This window comes from Maniola hyperantus, chromosome 7, assembly GCF_902806685.2.
Source record: "Maniola hyperantus chromosome 7, iAphHyp1.2, whole genome shotgun sequence".
In the NCBI taxonomy this organism is placed as follows: Eukaryota; Metazoa; Arthropoda; class Insecta; order Lepidoptera; family Nymphalidae; genus Maniola; species Maniola hyperantus.
This window is the reverse complement of record NC_048542.1, coordinates 6,754,515-6,774,369: the sequence shown is the minus strand read 5'-3', so window position 1 is coordinate 6,774,369 and position 19,855 is coordinate 6,754,515. Positions and strand designations below refer to the sequence as shown.

At 35.3% G+C, this 19,855-nt stretch overlaps 2 protein-coding genes across 2 annotated transcripts; both read left to right on the top strand.

Moving 5' to 3' along the window:
• The first annotated feature begins 16 nt into the window (after positions 1–16).
• Positions 17–14,361, top strand: par-6 (partitioning defective protein 6). Its single transcript, XM_034970226.2, has 7 exons — positions 17–246; positions 1,273–1,498; positions 7,171–7,298; positions 8,133–8,230; positions 8,748–8,916; positions 9,011–9,147; positions 9,320–14,361. The coding sequence occupies exons 1-7, from the start codon at positions 187–189 to the stop codon at positions 9,438–9,440; spliced, it is 939 nt and encodes a 312-aa protein (XP_034826117.1). The 5' UTR covers positions 17–186; the 3' UTR covers positions 9,441–14,361.
• Positions 14,362–15,504: 1,143 nt separating this feature from the next.
• On the top strand, positions 15,505–19,461 carry LOC117983614 (dual specificity protein phosphatase 23-like). Its single transcript, XM_034970229.2, has 3 exons — positions 15,505–16,386; positions 16,891–17,014; positions 17,661–19,461. Exons 1-3 carry the CDS (start codon positions 15,967–15,969, stop codon positions 17,807–17,809), a joined length of 693 nt encoding a protein of 230 aa, XP_034826120.1. The 5' UTR covers positions 15,505–15,966; the 3' UTR covers positions 17,810–19,461.
• Positions 19,462–19,855: the final 394 nt, after the last annotated feature.

The window sequence follows — 19,855 nt, the reverse complement described above, 5'->3', positions numbered from 1 at the left end:
ATTACTAATGCAAGAAATATTCTGTAAACCAAACAGAACTGTCCAAAATTACGACGCGAGAGTGGTGTTGAATGAAGTCTAATCAATTTGAAACTTTTGATTTTTACAATGTTAATAATTATCAAAATAAGTGCCTAAATTGTTTAAAGATAATCTAATTATAGTATTGTGATAAATGCTTTCGAGATGTCGAAAAACAAAATCGCCGCTCGAATCGACAGCCAAAGTGTTGAAGTTAAGACTAAGGTATGTGGGAGCAAAATTTCTAATTTCCTTACTTTAAAAGATTGTGATTCATATTTTTGCAATGAAACTACTAAATATTTGAGTTTCCCTATCCCCTGGACTTTACCTTCAAATCTGAAAGGTGTTATAGAACTGTTTACTATCAGTTTATCTATCCTATTGATAAAAACTTGACCCAGGGATAAGTTAAAGTAAACAAAAAAATTGATCTGCAGGTCTGTAATTGATAATTAATTAATTTAAATTCTAGTAAAGTTATGGAGATAACAGTATTAACTAATCGAATTTATTTGCAATCTGCATGACTAGAATAAATCTGAAAATTGCTTAGGCCAAAATATAAAGCATATTCTCTACATAATTATAGAGAATAATAAAATTATTTACTGTCGACATAATTTACTTTATTTAGGTACTTCTTGTGGTACAATAACCCTTAGATCCTCACTGCAATTTTCCTCCATTTGGTTAATTGAACTTTACAACTATAGTATATTTCATATCATCATTATGAATCCTCCTTTATCCAAGCAGGACAGGCATTTTGTGAAAAGACTCAGTTAAACTATTTCTTAATAGCTTTTTGGTCATAATTTAGATTAAGTTATTAAGTAATGATTACAATTGTAATCATCCTGATCAAGTTATTAAATAAAAGTAAACTTACACCAATCTATTGACCAATGACTTTTGACAAAATAAGAAAGCTAGCAAATGAGACTCTTTGACTCAATTCTATTAAATAAACTTAAATCTAAATTAAAAGTACTTAAAAATATTAAAATAAAACATACAAACTTGAATAACTCTTTGACTTGGATAGTGTACCTATGTTATATTATATGTTATATTGTGACTATACTATGTGTATATTTTGATTTGTTGAAATAATGATGAAAACAGTTTTCATAACAAAATGAGCCATGAAAGGTGAATTAAAATGTCTGTTTTACTTCTCGGGCTTTAATTTAAATAATGTTTAAATATTAATTGCAGCTTTACATAAAAATGAAATTGTCTTTCCAGTTTGATGCAGAATTCCGTCGCTTCTCACTGAATAGGACAGAGAAACTAAAATATGAGGACTTCAAAGCATTAATAGAAAAACTTCATAGACTGCATGATGTGGCTTTCCTGATCAGCTACACAGATCCTCGAGATGGTGATTTGTTGCCTATCAACAATGATGATAACTTGGCTAGGGCTTTGCTCACAGCAAGACCACTTCTCAGGGTTATTATACAAAGGAAAGGTGAGTCAAATTTCATCCATCCATCAGCTTGTATGTGTTGAATGCTGGACTCAGTCAATTTGGAGAGAGTTTACTGCACATAGTCCTCTGTCTTACTCATCCACCCACTTAACAAAAACTGGTTCTAATTTTGTGTTTTACACACATTTTAAAAGAAAGAAAAGAGAAAAATGTTTATTTTTGAAAATTGTGCCACACATCAGCAGTTAAACCTACAGGTTTGGTTATCCCAGCACTTCATACACTTGAGCATTAAATCCAAAAGACCCAACCCGGAATAAACTGCCTAACCTTAATAGTTAAATTGGCAATAGTGCCATCCTTGCAACCTTAGCCTAGACGTCAAAAGATCTCAGTGTGATATATATATAGTGTGATAATGAGCAAGATTGTAATCCCGTCAGTTCCATAATTTTGATGTGTATTTAAAAATTATCTAAGTAGTACATAACATACATGTTCATTTCTTTCCTATTTCCTATTAGTAACAGGATTGATTTTGGTAAAAAAATGGTAGGTAACAACACTTCTCATTGCAATTATTCAATACGGTTTTTGTTATATTTCAGTTATTTCACAGGAATGTTTATCAGTATTCTAATATCATACTTTGTCTATGGAATAGGTAGTGCTAAGCTGGGGCAGGTCAAGTAGTATAAAGATAAGGTTTTTTATTAGTGATGGTTGTTTTTAGTTTGTATCTCCAGAGATAAAGAAGACCCCTTCTAGGATCACTTCGTTGTCTGTCTTGTCTGTTAAGACCCATCATGGGAATCAAAACCTATAGGGCACTCCCTGTAGACATAGAATGATTAAATTTGGCAGGCAGCAATCTCTTATAGCATATGAGAATTTGTAGCTGCAATTTTTTTTTGTGTTATTTCTTGTATGATGATACAAGACCGTCCGTCCGTCCGTCCGTCCGTGTGGGAGTATGACTCACACTTGATCCGTTTTTTTAATTAATTTCAATTATAATGTATATTGATTGAGGATTGTAACATGTTTAGTAAATCAATCGAGTTCCTCCACAAGTGCCTGTGAAGGATACACGATAATTGCTCCGAGACTCCAGTTAAAAGCCGATTCTTTATCTAATTTCTCAATTGAGGTAATAAGGTGACCTACTTTGGTATAGAATTTTGTAAAGTTTTTGCTAATGGTTACTTTTATGTGCGAATATTGCATTGACGCGAATATACGATGGGCGACCTTAGGTTATAATTATTTATACATATAAATCATAAAATCGGTCTTATTTTTAAGGCAGCAGAGTACTATGTTTAAATTTATGGCCCATTGTACAGGTCTGATATGGCAATCATTGCAATGGCATATTAGCATAGAATGTGACACTCTTGTGACTTATTGTGATAAGGTGTAGAATCATCCTTGCAAGGTATGTTTATGGAACATTGTCTGTAGATATTCTCGAAATTTTGAAACATTTTTCTATATAAGTAATATTATAAAGCGGAAAGATTTGATTGTTTGTAATCTATATAAACTCTGAAACTGCTGAACCAATTTTAATAATTCTTTCACCATTAGAAATCTACTTTATCCAAAAGTATACTGTACAGAACGTGGCCGAAAGTATTGTATATAGACCTTTAGAATTGGTTAATTCTTTTTTTGTTGTGTTTGTGGTTTGTATGAAAGATTTTTTTTTGAAAATTCACGGGAAAAGACTGTTCCCGCGGGACGCGGATAAAGTCACGGGTAACAGTAGTAATTGCCTAGTTCAAGAGTTAGAAAAATGCTGGTTTAAGATGCTCGCGAAATGTCCGCGTGGATTTAGGTTTTTAAAAATGCCGTGGGATCTTTTGATTGTTCAGGATAAAAAAGTAGCCTACATCCATCTTTGAAGTCTTTGAAAGCTATCTTTGTATCTTTCAAAATCAGTTCAGCGGTTGAGCCATGAAAACAGCCATATCTAACAGACAGACATTCACATTTTCGAATTTGATAAGATTTGATTTGATTTGATTTGATTTGATTGGTAAGGTATTTGTAGTTTGAGTAAAAGTAGACGCTGATTTGAGTTGAATCAAAGTGTACCACTAGTATACTAAAGACTAATTATTGGTCTCGCTACGTATTTTAGTATTTTGTATGACAAATATAATATATTATAGAACATAGAAATTTACTTCCAACAACCAACCAAATAAAGTAATCAAGCCTTAGGGTGTCTGCTCCTCGAAGTGAGTAGAACTCAGAAGACCAACGTTTTAAAGGGAAGTTTAGAAGGTTAACGAACAAAAAGACAATGAAACTATTCTATAAAGTACCTATCTACGACTGAATTTGTACGATTGTTCGTCAAACATTGTCGTGACATGTAGTTTTTGTGGCGCTTGTTTGTTATCTTGCACTAAATTATTTAATTTTTAATCCAGTAACTTTCACGGTGCGCTAACTCATTCAGATGCCATAAGCTTATCCAGCAGAGCGCATCGTTTTAATGAGGTAGCGAATGTACAGAATTAGATACCTATAACGTTTTTGTTAGTATTTTTGGTACTGTTGTTACCATACTGTTGCGATTTTGTTTAAGGATTTCAATTGAATGATGCAGTCAATTCCCGTTATTATGACCGTTCTATGTTTGACCGAGTGACGCGAGGTAACCGAGTCTACTTGGCGAATTTGCATATTTTGTCCATCCATCTGTCTATCAGAGCCTTATAAATTCTGAGTTATTGCACATAATTCAAAAAAACTCGTCAAGTGCGAGTAGGACCGTCACCGTACAAGGTATACCTAACACTTTTATGTAGAACACTGGTAGTTAGTGACGGACGTTGCCATATATAATATTATGTGAAAATTAGGATATTTTTTGTGATGTAACCGCAAATTCACGGTTTTCGGATTTTTCCTACGTAAACTTTTTCGGACGTACCTGGTAATTTCATGATTCTAGGTCAACAGAAAGTACCCTATAGGTTTTCTTGAAAGACAACAGACAGACAACAAAGTGATCCTATAAGGGTTCCTTTTTTCCTTTTGAAGTACGGAACCCTAAAAATGAGTTCACTTTAATATCTACTCTATCAAGTACCTATGAGTTAAAAGCTACCTTATCGGAAAGCCCTAGAAGAAAATAAATTTTTCATTACAAGGCAAGTCTATTTATAGAATGCCTCGACCTCTCATCTAAGATTAAGAGCTCAAGGTTTCTATGAAGTGATCTATCTTCTCATAGAGAAAAGATAAGCTTACAATATTTAAGGCTATTAATTTAAAATTACCTCCCTATTATTTACGTGTGCTATAAGACCTACCTACCTGCTTATCATGATTCTAGGTCAACGGGAACGACGGCGTTTAGGTATCTTGACAGACAGACAAACAACGAAGTGATCATATAAGGGTTTCTTTTTCCTTTTGAGGTACGGAACCTTAAAAATGTCAACGTTCAGAATGCAAGCTAGATATTTTCGTGCCAAACTTATTATGTTCAGCGATTGAGCCGTGACAAAATAACAATAGGACCGACATCTACAGAAATTTCCAGTTGTATGTTGTAGACGAGATGCCAGCCGTCGCCAAGCAGATGATCGGCTGTAGTGCACACTGGCCCATTCGGCAAGTGCTAGGCAATGTGTGAACTGTGAATACCATTTTCGAAATACGCCAAGATGTTTTGATAATCCACAAAAATCAGCGCGGACCACACGCGGCAAACGTTGTGTCCGGCCAAAAATACACTTTCCCAATCTATACTCTTATAGAGAGGTGTAATTTGTTAGTTTGTAGCTAGTAGTAGTTAGTGTAGTTAGTTAGTCCTTCCTGGAGATGGACAGAAGCTATTTTTTATTCCGAAAAGCCAAAGAGTTCCTACGGGATTTTTTAGTCTATTCTAAACCACGCGAATGACCCTGCTATATTTTTATAAGTACTGAAAGAATCGTGGATGTTGAGGTAAATAGGTACATGTTGCTTACAAGCCTTTTATTCAAAGTTAAATGACGTGTAATGACGGTTTATGTATGACGTAAACGAGACGCGTAGAGATTACCTACGCTGCGGTTTTTGCACCCAAGCTAATAAAATATTTAGTTTACTTTACACATGCAAAATTCATACATCTATGACACTGGCCATATGATGTCATGCACACTTGACGGTGTATGGCTATTAGTTTACTGGATGCTGCTTCACGTCCGCTGTAAACTTGATCGTGTATGGCCAGCGTAAGGTAAACTATATTTTGGATAGAAGCAGGTGTTTGCGGAGATCCGTAACACATGGAACAATAGGTAACGCTTATGTCTGTGTGTAGAGGGCTGGCGATCCATAGAGTGCATACCTATTGCACGCGACAGGTCGAGATGGTAACTGTGGAGGGAACGCCCTGCACACCAGCACATCACCCGCGCTAATCCGGTGCGGGCGAGCACGGGTGACGTGCGGGTGTGCTGGGCGGCCCCATACCCCGATTGCTAACTCAACCTGTCGCGGACTAATACCTACTGCACGTTACTACCCACAGATTGATCTGGTTTAACGGATTAGAGCATAAGCTTGCTCATTGTTGTATAGGACAGTAGCTGCTTTATTCTGTGTTAAATCAATCGCTTAATAGACCGATTACATGTGAAGTGTTTGATATAATACCACAAAATATCGTACCATATTTTTTTTCTAAGAATATTAGGTAAAGCTTTCTACTAGGAGCATAACAATAGCGCATAAACGGATGTGGTTTGAACTTTGAACTGTGAATTTTTCGGATTTCCGTCCACTCCTTGACCGTTGACTGTAACTAAGGCAGTAGAAGCAAGAACAAATTATATCTACTATTTTTTATGAAATAAAAACGGTGATTTGTCACTTGTTGTGCACGGTGTAAGTTGATGACAAAGAAATACCAAGTTCTCATGGTAAGAATATTAGAACAAAGACTAAAATGCCAAGTAATGAGACATCTGGAAGCAGGTTACCAAATAGAGTTCTATGCCATGTTGATTAGTCACATCAATGTAGGTACTTCCTTTCAAAGCCACCATGTCTGGCTAGTAACTTATCTAGGTCAAAGCCTTTATTTATTATTTCCAATACTGCTCGAGAAATTTACAACTAACTTTGTGAGGAAAGGATTCTTAATTACTGTATCCGTCTTTGTTCTCGTTATTTGATACGTTCAAAAAATAGGCTATTTCACCCTTTTTTGAAAAGTGTATAATTTTAATCCTAAAGTGATAATAAACTACCAAATAATCACAAAATTTTTATTCCATCAATAAGTGCCATAAAAATGCATCTAAATTATGCATTTCAAACGGTGCGAACACGTTACCCGCCATCTTTAAAAACTCATGAACTGTGATGACGTCACACGGATTGATAAACAACGACATTTTCTTAGTGAAATCAAATACATTACAACTTCAATCCATGTGACGTCACCGGCGCAATAAAGATAGCGGCTACGGTATAATGCGTAAATAAAAATTATAAAAGTCATTATATCGTTTTATAAACTGAAAACTATCTTGTTTATACATTTTTAGATTTTTTCTTGCTTGGTGTAAAATACCGTACTACACCAAGCAAGAAAAAAACACCCATACCCTCCTCGAAACGGGAAGGGTATGGGAGTGTGAGTAGCCTGCTTTAGAAATAATTATTTTACAACTAAAGTATTTATTTCCTTGCTCTAGGAGATAGTCTGGAAGAACTGAACGGCTATGGCACGATGCGACCGCGAAACATAATCTCGTCGATACTGAGCGGCACTCCGGCTAAGAACAAAGGGCTCGCAATATCTAATCCTCACGACTTTAGAATGGTGAGTTCTTTTAACATCACCAATATCCGAAGAGCTGTAGGCCTACTGTAGTAGTTTGATAGCTACAGAGTACAGCTGGATGATTTCGAAAAAGCTGCACCAACATTGCAAGAATAATTTTAAAAAACATGTTTTTTTTAAATTATTTATTTATTTATTATTCTCTTTAATAATTATAACCCCATAAACTACCACTATACAAAAAATCACAACATTTTCCTACTGCAGTCCAAGACTCTATTGTTTTACTTGCTCAAATTATGGTATTGTTATACAACTGTGCCTTTAAGCCTATAGTGGAAGAGTGTTAGTCAATCGAAACAATAATGCGATTGTCTGTTAAAACTCAGTGTCACAATAATATAGGCCTTCTTACCTCAAGGAGTCATGACCTATGATTCACCTGCCAGATTTATCTACTTTTACCGTTGCATATTATCAACACACACAAAAATTATATCACCATTTACCTCTTCAAAATTTGTCAGATCTTTGAGCATAAGAATTATTAGTAGTTATCAAATTGTCACCAGTTTGTGCAACTTGCAATGTACTTTATATCCGCTAATTATCAATACTTATAATAATCTAAATATATAAAAGGAAAAGGTGACTGACTGACTGATTTATCAACGCACAGCTCAAACTACTAGACGGATCGGGCTGAAGTTTGTGGCATGCAGATAGCTATTACGACGTAGGCATCTGTTAAGAAAGGATTTTAAAAAATTCAACTCCTGAGGGGGTGAAATAGAGGTTTGAAATTTGTGCAGTCCACGCGGACGAAGTCGCGAGCATAAGTTAGTTAATGTAATAAATTGTATTTTTTTTCAGGTGTCAGCCATAATAGATGTAGATATAGTTCCAGAGACATGCAGAAGAGTGAAATTACTCAAGCATGGCTTTGACAGACCTTTAGGATTCTTTATAAGGTAATTCAAATCATACAATTAATTACATAAAAACTTCATTTATATTTTCTCATCATTTTACCAGTGTTTCCCAAAACTGTTAAATCATTTATTTCAGTATCCCATGAGTATAAAACCAACAGCGTAATTTATCAGATTAGGACAGCTTTCTAGCTTTAGGTAGCAATATTACCTATAGTAATCCTAATACATAATATAATAATTACATTAGAAACGTTGGTAACTTCTTTCTTTAACATTTACGAAGCGAAATACCAGCCCAATTTTTTCTCAATTACAATAGTTAATTTGACTTAATATTATTTTAATATTTGTAATAAATAAATTTAGGAATTCCGAATTTCTGGGCTAAAAAGTAGCAAGTTACACTACATCATCACATTTCCATCTTACATTACATCATCACTTACCACCGTGAGATCGAAGTCAAGGGCTAACTTTAAAGGCACACTTACATTTACTATATTAGTACTGAGTATCAATCAAAATAATTAATCATAGATTTTATAATTTACAGAGATGGCACGTCAGTGCGGGTGACGCCGAACGGCGTGGAGCGCTCGCCCGGCATCTTCATCTCGCGGCTGGTGCCGGGCGGCCTGGCCGAGTCCACGGGGCTGCTGGGCGTCAACGACGAGGTGCTCGAGGTCAACGGCATCGACGTGTCCAACAAGACCCTGGACCAGGTGACTTTATAATGTTTAGATTGTAGCTTTCTACTGGTGAAAGAATTTTATTTATTAATATTAGTATAGATTTTCTAATGAATGGTTTGTTCAGGTGACGGACATGATGGTGGCCAACTCGTCGAACCTTATAATAACGGTGCGGCCCGCCAACCAGCGCGCCGGCCCGCCGCCGCCCGACCCGCGCGAGCCCCGCGCCTCGCAGCCGCCCAGCGAGGCCGACGAAGACAGGTACTAATACCACAGAATCCATACTAATATTGTGTGAAATTAACCGTCTGTCTGCTAGCTTTATGCGGCCCATCTGTTAAATCGCTTTTGACGTGATTTAAAAAATAACCCAATTCCACGCACACAAAATCGTGGTTATCAGCTAGTTATAAATTACTTGTATTTGTTCCAGATTCGATCAAGACGACCACGACGAGATCGTCGACCTGACGGCCGTCACGCTGGAGGAGCAGCCCGAGCCCGCCTTCCCGCACCTGCCCAGCAAGGACGACGGTCAGATCCTGCACCTATAGTATATACTGCACAGATACCGCCGCGCGAGGCAATCCACGACTTGAGCCTGCACACTTCCATATACCGTTTATACCGAAAATATCGTGAGCAGGCCGTTCCCACTCTGTCGTGACGATAAATAGTCGTGCAGTTTACAGCGTTGGATACTGTAGGTAGATGATTAGTTTCCTTTAAAAGCCGATTGCACTTTGTAGCCCGCAACGCATCGCATGGAACATGTCAGAGAAATGCGGATGACGTCACCTGTACGTACCACATACAGCGAAAAATGCGGTGCGGTACATGTGATCATCTATTTTTAATGCTGATTTGTCAAATGTTTAATGCTTTGGCTAAGTAAGCAACGTCTATAAAACGTCTATAACAAAGTAAAAAAAAATCCATTTACTTATTGGTTAATATACATCAAATTTTGTCTGTCTGTATGGAAAGCGCTGGGCAGCGCGCTAGGGTTATTTCTCTTAAAGTTTGAAACATAACAGTATGTACGACGGTCGTTTATATTTATTACTGATATTTAATTGGTAATTCCGTACCTCCAAATGTGGTAGGTACACAAACATTCCACTATAGTGATCAGCGCTAAGTGTTTAACGCTGAATTATCATTCACCAAGCTCATTTGTCATTTATTTTTAATCAATTGAAGGTTTTCTATGACAAAATATTTTAATATCACTCAGTGAAGCAGCAATGTAAGCAATGCAACCAACTGTCAATGTGCTAGGTGGCTATGATTCAGTGTTGAACATTGAGTTAGCTGGTGCCGTGAGCATTCCATTATAGATTTATTTCGTATACAATAATATGGTATAATGTACTTACTTAAAACTTATTTTTGAACACTAGAAACTTTATAATATTAAAAAGCAAATTGCTTTAAGCAATGTTGAAAGTATTTTTTTTAAATGAAATTGTTTCATATTGCGCTATAGGATTAGATGACGCTGTCTTTTAAATTATTTTTATTCTATAATATTATTGTCCTTTTATTACGGTACCCAATCTAAATAGTAAGAATTTTATAGATTCGTTTAAGGGTGGTAAGTTTTAATAGCGGTGCAGGAGCCATTTTACGAGCAAACGTATTGTAAAATAATTTTAGCAAAATCGAACACAAGCATCGTTCCTATTTGATCCTTAGGTACCTAATGAATCAATATAGTGATAGACAATGAATTATAAATATAGTCCATACAAAATGAGAATTCACGCGCCATTTTAGCTCTATGTGTCAACTGTCATGTCAAAAGTACGATTCTCCTATAAAGTATGTTCTAAAGTCGTTCTTTTGACATGACAATTGAAAAAAAAGGTTAAAATGGCGCGTGTAAACGTATATGCTTTATATATATTTTATGGTGCTTCATGGTACAGTCTCAAACATGAAACCATCTTAATCAACTCTAAAGGAAGGTTATCTTATGACTGTTGAAATTTATAAAGAACAATATAAAACTTGCTATAATTAGGTAAATATAGAAATATAATGAGTATATGTTGTGTTCAAAAACATATCAATATAATTGAGGATTACATAAACATAGAAGCTTTCGTAACAAGTTTATATTCCATGGAAACAGGCTCTAATGTAACTTTTCAAGCTAACGTAAACTGTACGTGAATCAGTAACCAGTGTATACTTTTTTTACGTTTTTAGGGTTCCGTACCTCAAAAGGAAAAACGTAACCCTTATAGGATCACTTTGTTGTCTGTCTGTCTGTCAAGAAACCTACAGGGTGCTTCCAGTTGACCTAGAATCATGAAATTTGGTAGCTAGGTAGTTTGGTAGGGGAAAAATCTGAAAACTGTGAATTTGTGGTTACATTACAAAAAATAATTAAATTGTGGTTATAAACTAATAATTAGTATTTTCAATTTTCGAAGTTAGATAACTATATCAAGTGGGGTATCATATGAAAGGGCTTCACCTGTGCATTCTAAAACAGATTTTTATTTATTTTTATGTATCATAGTTTTTGTATTATCGTGCAAAATGTCGAAAAAATACGACTGTAGTACGGAACCCTCGTTGCGCGAGCCTGACTCGCACTTGGCAGGTTTTTTTACATATAAACATACACTGGCTGCTCTGATAGCTCGTGAGTTAAGTGTAATTTTAAGAGAAATGCGCTAGTAGGTACACTTTTTTAAATTGCAAGACTTGGGTTTGAGGACTTAATAGCATGCTTAATAGAAAGCAGTGATGAAATCTAAGTTGCAGCGTACTTACATATGAGATACCTCTCTTCACATGTCTTGTAGGTACTCACGTTACAAAATGTTGTTTATAATAATCATTCACACTGAGATGAGAACTGTTGCTACTCCTAGGTAGTTTATTTTGGTCGATACTTTACTTGTTGAAATAAATATTACGCCTCGATGACAGTAGCTTGACTGTTTATATTTACATTATATTTATTAATTCATTTATTTTACCAAGCAAAATTATTGTTACGAAAAATTTCATTTTTTTTTTGATAAATTGATGAATCAGAAAATAAATTATCAACAATATTACTTATATTTTTTTGATATAAATAAAATTATATAAATTCATATTTTGTTGTTTTCTGGTAAAAACAATCATATTTTGTAAAGTTACAACGATTGTTATTTGTTTCCACATCTTGAACTTTTAATCATGGACAATAAATTTTAGATGTAGTAAAATGTTTTGTATTGAATAGGTGTCAAATTCCATCCATTTGTTACTAGAAAATGCATTTTTAGAAATTTTCGCCGTAAAATATGAACTAAGTAACTAGTGAATATATACTAAAGTTCCTAATTATTAATTATATTTTTGGACATCCTACAAATTATTTTAAATAACATAATAGTTGTTTGCTTATAATTAATTATATTGCATTGCAACACATCAATGTTGATAAATTACTGATATCGTTTATGTTAGATTGAAAATCTGAAATTTAGTTCATATTTTACTATTTTTGTGATTGAAGATCGGTGGTAAGCACTAAGGTGTATATTATCAAATGTAGGTATAATATAATCAGTAATCACTTTCCATGGAAGGTGCTATGAAATTATAGAACACGGTTAATATTTTGTAATCTTAAAAATAACATCCTAAATACTATGCATAACATAATATAACATTCACATGAGCAATACGTATTATTTAATAGAATTTTTGTCTGTTCTATTTTTTTATTTTTTTTATTGTTTGAAATGGATTTTTACATTCCATTGTAGATACATTTTGTGCCTTGAATCTCTATGTCAGGAGCAGTTGCCAATATTAAGAAACTATGTAATAATTTGCACTCGAACTTATTTGTGATGTAGCTAAACACGATTAAACAATAAAGGGCCTAATGTCATGCCTTGCGGTACCCTTTATAGTAACTATTGTAAGTATAATAATGTTATATATGTATGTTATACGAACTTTTTAAATGATATTTTTACTGTCGCAATTATATAAGGTAATTGTAGGAAATAATTTTGATAGAATTTTGTATGAATTACTCAATCAAAGGCTTTCGTTTATTATTTTTTAAGGCTGGTGTTCCACTTGGCAACTTTAGTTACCAAATTATAATTTAAAAAAAATGTTCGATTTGAGCATCATTGTCAAATACTTTTGCTAAATATAATGAGTCAAAAACGACTCGACAAAGATTTTTGAGGCAAGAATTTACATAAAAAATTTCCAAACTTGCCAAATGGATCATTAGCGTAAATTTACATTTTATTGAAATATTTTATAGAATACCCACCTCTTCTGCAAACAGCGAGGAAGTGCATCTGGACTCATAAGTTAAAAAAAACTTAGTTAATGTGAATCAAGACTATAACTGAGATGCGCTCAAATACTAAATGGTTTTTCAGTATTAGGCTATCAGTCCAGGTGTGATATGAATTCTTTAGAACTAATCTGACTACAATCTGACCTTTTATTATATCACATACTTTAGAAATTACAGGTTTATCGTCTAGATCAAAGTATTTTAGTGATTGGAGCTTAATTTAAAAGTTTAGTTTTTTAAGAGTATTTAATGTAACTAAGGGCATATACTAAGTATTTAGTGTAAGGTTAATATTATATCTTTGCACATATCAAAGATTATGTTATGAATATTGTATAAAAAATCATTCCATCGGCATTTATAGTCTTCTTCCAATTTATATGATTTTTATATGATACAAGTTTAGGTTTGATGTCTTGATTTATGAATTATTCTTCAAATGAACTATGTGTTATCAAATAAAATTATATTTATTTTTTAACTTGTAATACATGCAGAATCCTTACCTACCAACTTAATTTCAAAATAACTTTAAAAGTGTGAGTGTCATACAAATAGTTTTTGCAGAACTAAGGCAGAAAACTCCTAACATTATTTCAAACAAAAGAGTTGTGTCCTTATACACGTTTTTTTATATTATTAAAAATGTATAATGTATATAGATTTTCGTTTAGCTGTTTCTTATGGATCTAGTGATATTTTACACTTTCTGTGACATTCTTCTGTTATAATCATTATTTTTTTCTTTACGAATGTACTTAATTATTTTTATTTTATCACATATTATACATTAAGAGTGTCAATAGTATGATAATTATGTTTGTGGTTAAATTCAAAATATTATTCAAAAGGCCTTATTAAAATTGTCGCAGTTTGCACAAAAACACAATATTGTGGATAGAGTGGTCGTGCTTCAATTTTAATAACATCGTGGATTTCGGATGTTAATTCTAAAAATTAAGCATATTATGTAATCAAATTGCTTTAGGTACTGTGACGTTTCCGTATTTTCTAATTGGCTCAAATTATTATGGTCCAAAAATGTTATAGTGAATGATTATATTCTAATAATACAGTTATTTACACTCTAGTTAGTATACTTGTGTTGTATGTAATTAAATATTATTATTTTTAGTTCTGAATTGTTTTTTATTTCTAAACCATCTCAAATAATACCTAACGTACTTATACGATCGTACCTCGATCGAGGTAACGACACGATACTAGAGAGTCGTCATATTATGTTACTAGCGACTCGCCCCAGCTTCGCATGGGTGCAATGTAGATACTAATGTGGTGTCATTGCCTCGGAAACTCTCAAATGAGAGGAATTTTTTCCGACCTAATTCACATTATTTCAATTTCTCTAGGGATCTCTAATTTTATGAGAATTAAACTACAGCTATAAACCTTCCTCTTGAATCACTCTATCTATTGGTGAAAACCGCATTAAAATCCGTTGCGTAGTTTAAAAGATCTACGCGTTCATACATACATACAGACGCGGGAAGCGACTTTATTTTATACTATGTAGAGATGTAGGTACCCACTAATAAACGTCAATATACCTTTTTTTTTCACCATAAAGCACCATTATAAAATGGTAGCTTTATTGCTACTATCATCTAGCCTATGGTCTAATAAGTAATATTATTCTAGCTTAAACTTCTACTTATGATTAATTTTTAAATCTAATTTACAGTCCAATAACTGTCCTTAGTTTATTCTACCACGTGAATATACGTTACCTACTTCTAATTTCTGTACAGGCCATTCACACTAATTTTAAACGGCACGGCTACAGGTGAATGCCCCTGAAGAAATAGACTAATTATACCTACTACCTACAATATTTTTCATCCTTGGTGATGGTCTAAAGTCAAAGTACTGGATGTGATACATAAATATAGCTACTACTAATGACCCTTGCTATTCGCTAATGAGTTGGGAGTATTTTATAAAAAAATAGCAGCTGCGTAGGCATAGTAGTCTGTGGTAGTCCTACCCAAGTATAGGTATTATACCAAACTATAATAGGTACTTAACAAACTAATACTTAAAAACGAAAACCTGATAATGTTAAATTAAATATTTCAATTATTGGAACTTGGAAATGCTACCTGAATAGGCGCGCTACTTGAGCGGCAGGTTGAGATGGCAATCGGGGTATGAAGCGGGGGGACCGCATGTCACCCGCACTCGCCCGCATCGAGTGCGGGGCGTTCTCTCCCCGATTGCGATTTCAGCCTGTCGCGGATAGATTTAAACGTATTCAATCATAATTTTAAATTCAACCTAAAATCTTCGAACAACTTGTACAATGCACGTTGTTTATGTGTCCACCTAAGATAAGGAAATAGAAAATAAATCTACACAGAAGAAATTACGCGCGAAAGTGAATTTATTTCATACGTTGTCAAGACAACATGTAGCATCACGTTATTCAGCCAAAAAGTAAAATTTATAATTTAATCGTGTTCTATTTCTCGGTAATAAAGTTTAAAATTATACATGAAGATGTTTTGTTCTCAGCATACATATCACGGCCAAGGTCTCCAGAAATAGACGTTATACACACTCCAGAATCTCGAAGATCGTGCCAAGTTTCAGAGTACAGCGTCAGTTAATACACAAAAACCGCGCCAGATGGTCAAGTGTGAAAGTTGTTAATGCGGGAAGCGTCTCTGTTTGTACATTTTTTAGTAAAAAATCGTAATTTTTATCTTTTGGAACATTAAAAAGAAGAAATGGCTGAGGCCTACGAGGAATACTACCCCGTGTACACTAGGATGGAAGACATCACGGAACAGGATGACAGACATTTGGCCGGAGCGAGAAAAGAAATTAGAAATGACTTAACTGTTATTATTCCGGAAAATCCGTTTCCGGAAATAGCAGTGGACGCGTATCCGCCCTTGAAATTTTCTTGGGTAATTCCCAAAAAGCTAGCAGCCATGGCCTTTCCAAGACATATAGAAAATTTACAGTTTCTGGTCAATCAGGGAATAACTCACCTGGTAACACTGACGGCGGGTAAGAAGCCTCCAGTGGACGACATCCCTAGCCTGAGATGGACAGAGATACCGATCGAAGAGTTCGAGGCACCCACAGTGGAACAGATTGAACAGTTCGTTGATGTTTGTAAACGGTCGGATAAAAATGGTGAGGTAAGTCGAAGGATCATTGAGAATTAGGTGCCTATATTTTAAGTACTTAAAATCTATATGAAAATCAACAGGCTTCTGAAGAAACGGGGAAAAACTAATAAGTTAGGTACTGCTTTTTTGCCCATATGAAAATTACCGATATTATTTAGGTACACGATAGGCAGATAAACTATAAATTTGCCTCATTTTGTATCTTGTGATTTAGTATTTTTCGAACCCGCAATGTAGGTATACGTATACGTGCAAAACTCGGGTCAACGGCCCCACCTACGACACGGCATTGACTCCGAGTGGCCTACTTACGCAACGATCGTTGACCTCTAGCGTCAGTCAGTCGTATCATATCGTGAATTTTTACAAAATTGTACAGGTTTTTTTTAAATATTTTTTCGCTTTTTTTGTGGTATCATATCAGTAATCATCAGACAGGCCGCCTTAGACGACTCAACTGTGCTTTGGTGGTTATACTGAATTGACGTCCACAATTTGGAACGCTGTCCACAGGTGATGGGCCTGCACTGCCGACAGGGGCGGAGCCGCTCCGGCGTGATGCTGGCCTGCTACCTGGTTCACTTCCACCGGTTCCTGCCAGACCAAGCTATAAACGTTATCCGAATGATCCGTCCAGGTAAGTAGATGTTAATATAATTTCAGTAGTTAAGCAAAGTCATTAGGAAAGGAGACTTGTCAGCTTAATAGCGACTAAAACCATGCCCTAATCAGTTTGATTTTTTAGTCGATAACTCAATAACTTAATCAAACTAACTACCTACCTATAATTGACCATTTACAATGTCTGCTTGATGCTTGAGTCAAGAATTTACGTGATTGATGCAATTTTATATTTTTGCTTGGCGCGACGTTTGCGTCGGCTTGATCAAGTAAAGCATGAGCAAAAGATGAGCATAGCTCATTCGCGCGTCAACTGTCAGAAATGGCGGACGACAACGCTTTGTTATGCTCGACGACGCGCAACAACAGCGGACGTTCTAGTAGCGAACAATCGAGCGGAAAAGAGTTTTTATTATTACTCATTTCACTATACCGAGACAACTCTGAAAAATAAAATCGCCGTTGCATTTTGACACAAATCACTTTGTTCGTGTTGATTAGAGTACAACGATTACGTAGGTACGTATAACGAAATGAGAAAAGTGCCTCTTGCTGCTTGACGGGCGCATCAAGCAGCTTAAACAAGCAAAACAAATCTACGTGCTTGACCGTGTCGAAAACTCTTAATAAAATAACGTCACTAACTCTTGTACTTTTCGCAGGTTCGTTATTTTTCGAGGAACAAGAAGAAGCAGTCGGCAGATATTTCGAGCATCTCACAGAGAACAACCCACTGCGGTTCGGCGTCAGCGGTGACGTTATGGAAGAGTTTATAGAAGTCGCTAAAGAGGCAACCAAGCAGGCGTTATAGAGTAAACAATAACACTATAATTGTAGAGGTAAAACAAAAAGCTGGCATCAACTACGAAAACAAGACTTATAAATGAAGACGGTTGTGAAACGAATTAGCCATACCTGTAGTAATAAACATACCTATATGAAACTGAAAACAATGTATCTAAATAAAAGAGTCAAAATATGTGATATAAAAATAGTGTACGTAGGTACCTATAATAAATGTATACCGATCGTAGACCGCTGCTATTTGAAAGCTACGGATTAGGGATAAAAACACAAGCAACCAAATGCATCTTTTTGTAGGTAATTTAACATGTCTAGTTTCATAGGTAATTATCGAAAAAACAAAAGACTGGAACTGGATAGGGTTTATGGGATGATATGTTAATCAAATAAATTAATCTTTAGACGCAACGCTCACAGACGGAGTGGAGTAGCGCCGAAACGCGGCTTCTTTTTTTTTGTATTATAAACTTAAACTCAACTTGTTTTCTCTGACATGGTTGAAATTGTTTTACCTACCTATTGAAAATAAGCGTTTTCTAGGGGCTTAGACGCGCGTTGAGCGAAGAGCCAGCCGATTCTCGCCTAATGCACGGGCATTAGCCGCCACTCGGTGTGTTGCGACTCTAGTCGCCGCGTCACGACTCCACTCGCTGTCGTTTGGTGCGTTTGGTCTGCAGAGGCCCTTAGGTGCAGACGCTAGTTTTCAGACCTTCGATTCTAGGGGACTTCCAAATCTTCTACAGTCTAATTTCAAATCAGGCTGGAACAGTTGGAAGCTCTTCAATTAACGAAATTAAGGGCCCACGAAAAAACGAGTAAATAAGATTAAAGTACCTACCTAAGCATCGTTTCTTCGCGCTTGCTTCGCACGCATTTATATTTCATGATGAAATAATTATTTTGTTAGTAAGTTTATTATATTTAGCACCTATCTGGATAGTTCCGGCATCAGTTTTTTCCTCCACTTTTAATATGGGTATCTTTAAGTCAGGAGTGAATAGGCATTCTATAGGCAAGCGCGCTACGTCTTAGGCTGCAACATCACTTGCCAGTAGATCTGATTGTAGCCAAGCGCTAGTCTATAAATAAAAAAAAGCTGAATCTTATTTTGATAAAAAAAAATAGTGCAACCTTTATGCGAGGTTGAAGTAAAACAAACACACGCGAGATTCGATTTGAAAACGATAAGAACGTTACTTCCGGCCGAAAAAAGGTTCCTGAGAATATTTTTTTTTCCTGGTTTCATGTGCAGTGCTCAAACACGCCGCCAAGCGCTTAGCGGCTTACGAGCACAAAGAAACCAATATTATAAGTGTTTTTTCTTTTTGTGTGGAAAATAAATAAATAAATATTGTCATTAACAAATAATACTTTGATTTAGAGAACAATTCAGGTCTGAGCTGAGTTAATTTTACGGGGCCTCCACGTGTGACGCCTCGGGCCTCCGAAAATCATGATTCGCCGCTGTCAAAGTTTCTTAACACAATTATATCCAACTGCGCAAATAAAAGATTATAAAATAAAATTGAGTTTAAAGTTCCGGAGCAGCATTAAATTTTAAAATTTAATGTAGGTACCTATCAAACACGCATGGTTAATTTTAAACATTTTCTTCGGCCAAGATTATTTTTACTTTCAGATGACCTACTTTATTAATTTGTTACTACATAATATTCATCTGGCATGTATTCTGCAATGAAATTGACTACAAAATATGTATGTTACATTTAACAGATAATTTTAAAATATAATTTATATAAATAAATAATAAGTTACCTAATAATTTGATTTAAATTGTTCGAGAAAAATATATTTTTAGGCTGTGAAACTCAATAAAAACCTATAAATAACGCAATGGGTATCGCGATAGGTTGAGATGGCAATCGGGGTATGAGGCGAGCAGGCGCCCCGCCCCGCACGTCACTCGCGCTCGCCCGCACCGGGTTAGCGCGGAGGCTGTGCGGGTTTGCGGGGCGTTCCCTCCCCGATTGCTATCTCGACCTGTCGCGTACTATACTTAGGTAGGTATTAGCAATCGGTGTATATGTACCTG

Bases quoted from the DNA above. Each gene is read 5' to 3' on its own strand.
- par-6 (XM_034970226.2), top strand. From the start codon at position 187: ATGTCGAAAAACAAAATCGCCGCTCGAATCGACAGCCAAAGTGTTGAA. The intron at 247-1,272 runs GTATGTGGGAGC...TTGTCTTTCCAG, and splicing joins GTGTTGAAGTTAAGACTAAG to TTTGATGCAGAATTCCGTCG. The intron at 7,299-8,132 runs GTGAGTTCTTTT...ATTTTTTTTCAG, and splicing joins ATCCTCACGACTTTAGAATG to GTGTCAGCCATAATAGATGT.
- LOC117983614 (XM_034970229.2), top strand. From the start codon at position 15,967: ATGGCTGAGGCCTACGAGGAATACTACCCCGTGTACACTAGGATGGAA. The intron at 16,387-16,890 runs GTAAGTCGAAGG...CGCTGTCCACAG, and splicing joins GGTCGGATAAAAATGGTGAG to GTGATGGGCCTGCACTGCCG. The intron at 17,015-17,660 runs GTAAGTAGATGT...TACTTTTCGCAG, and splicing joins TATCCGAATGATCCGTCCAG to GTTCGTTATTTTTCGAGGAA.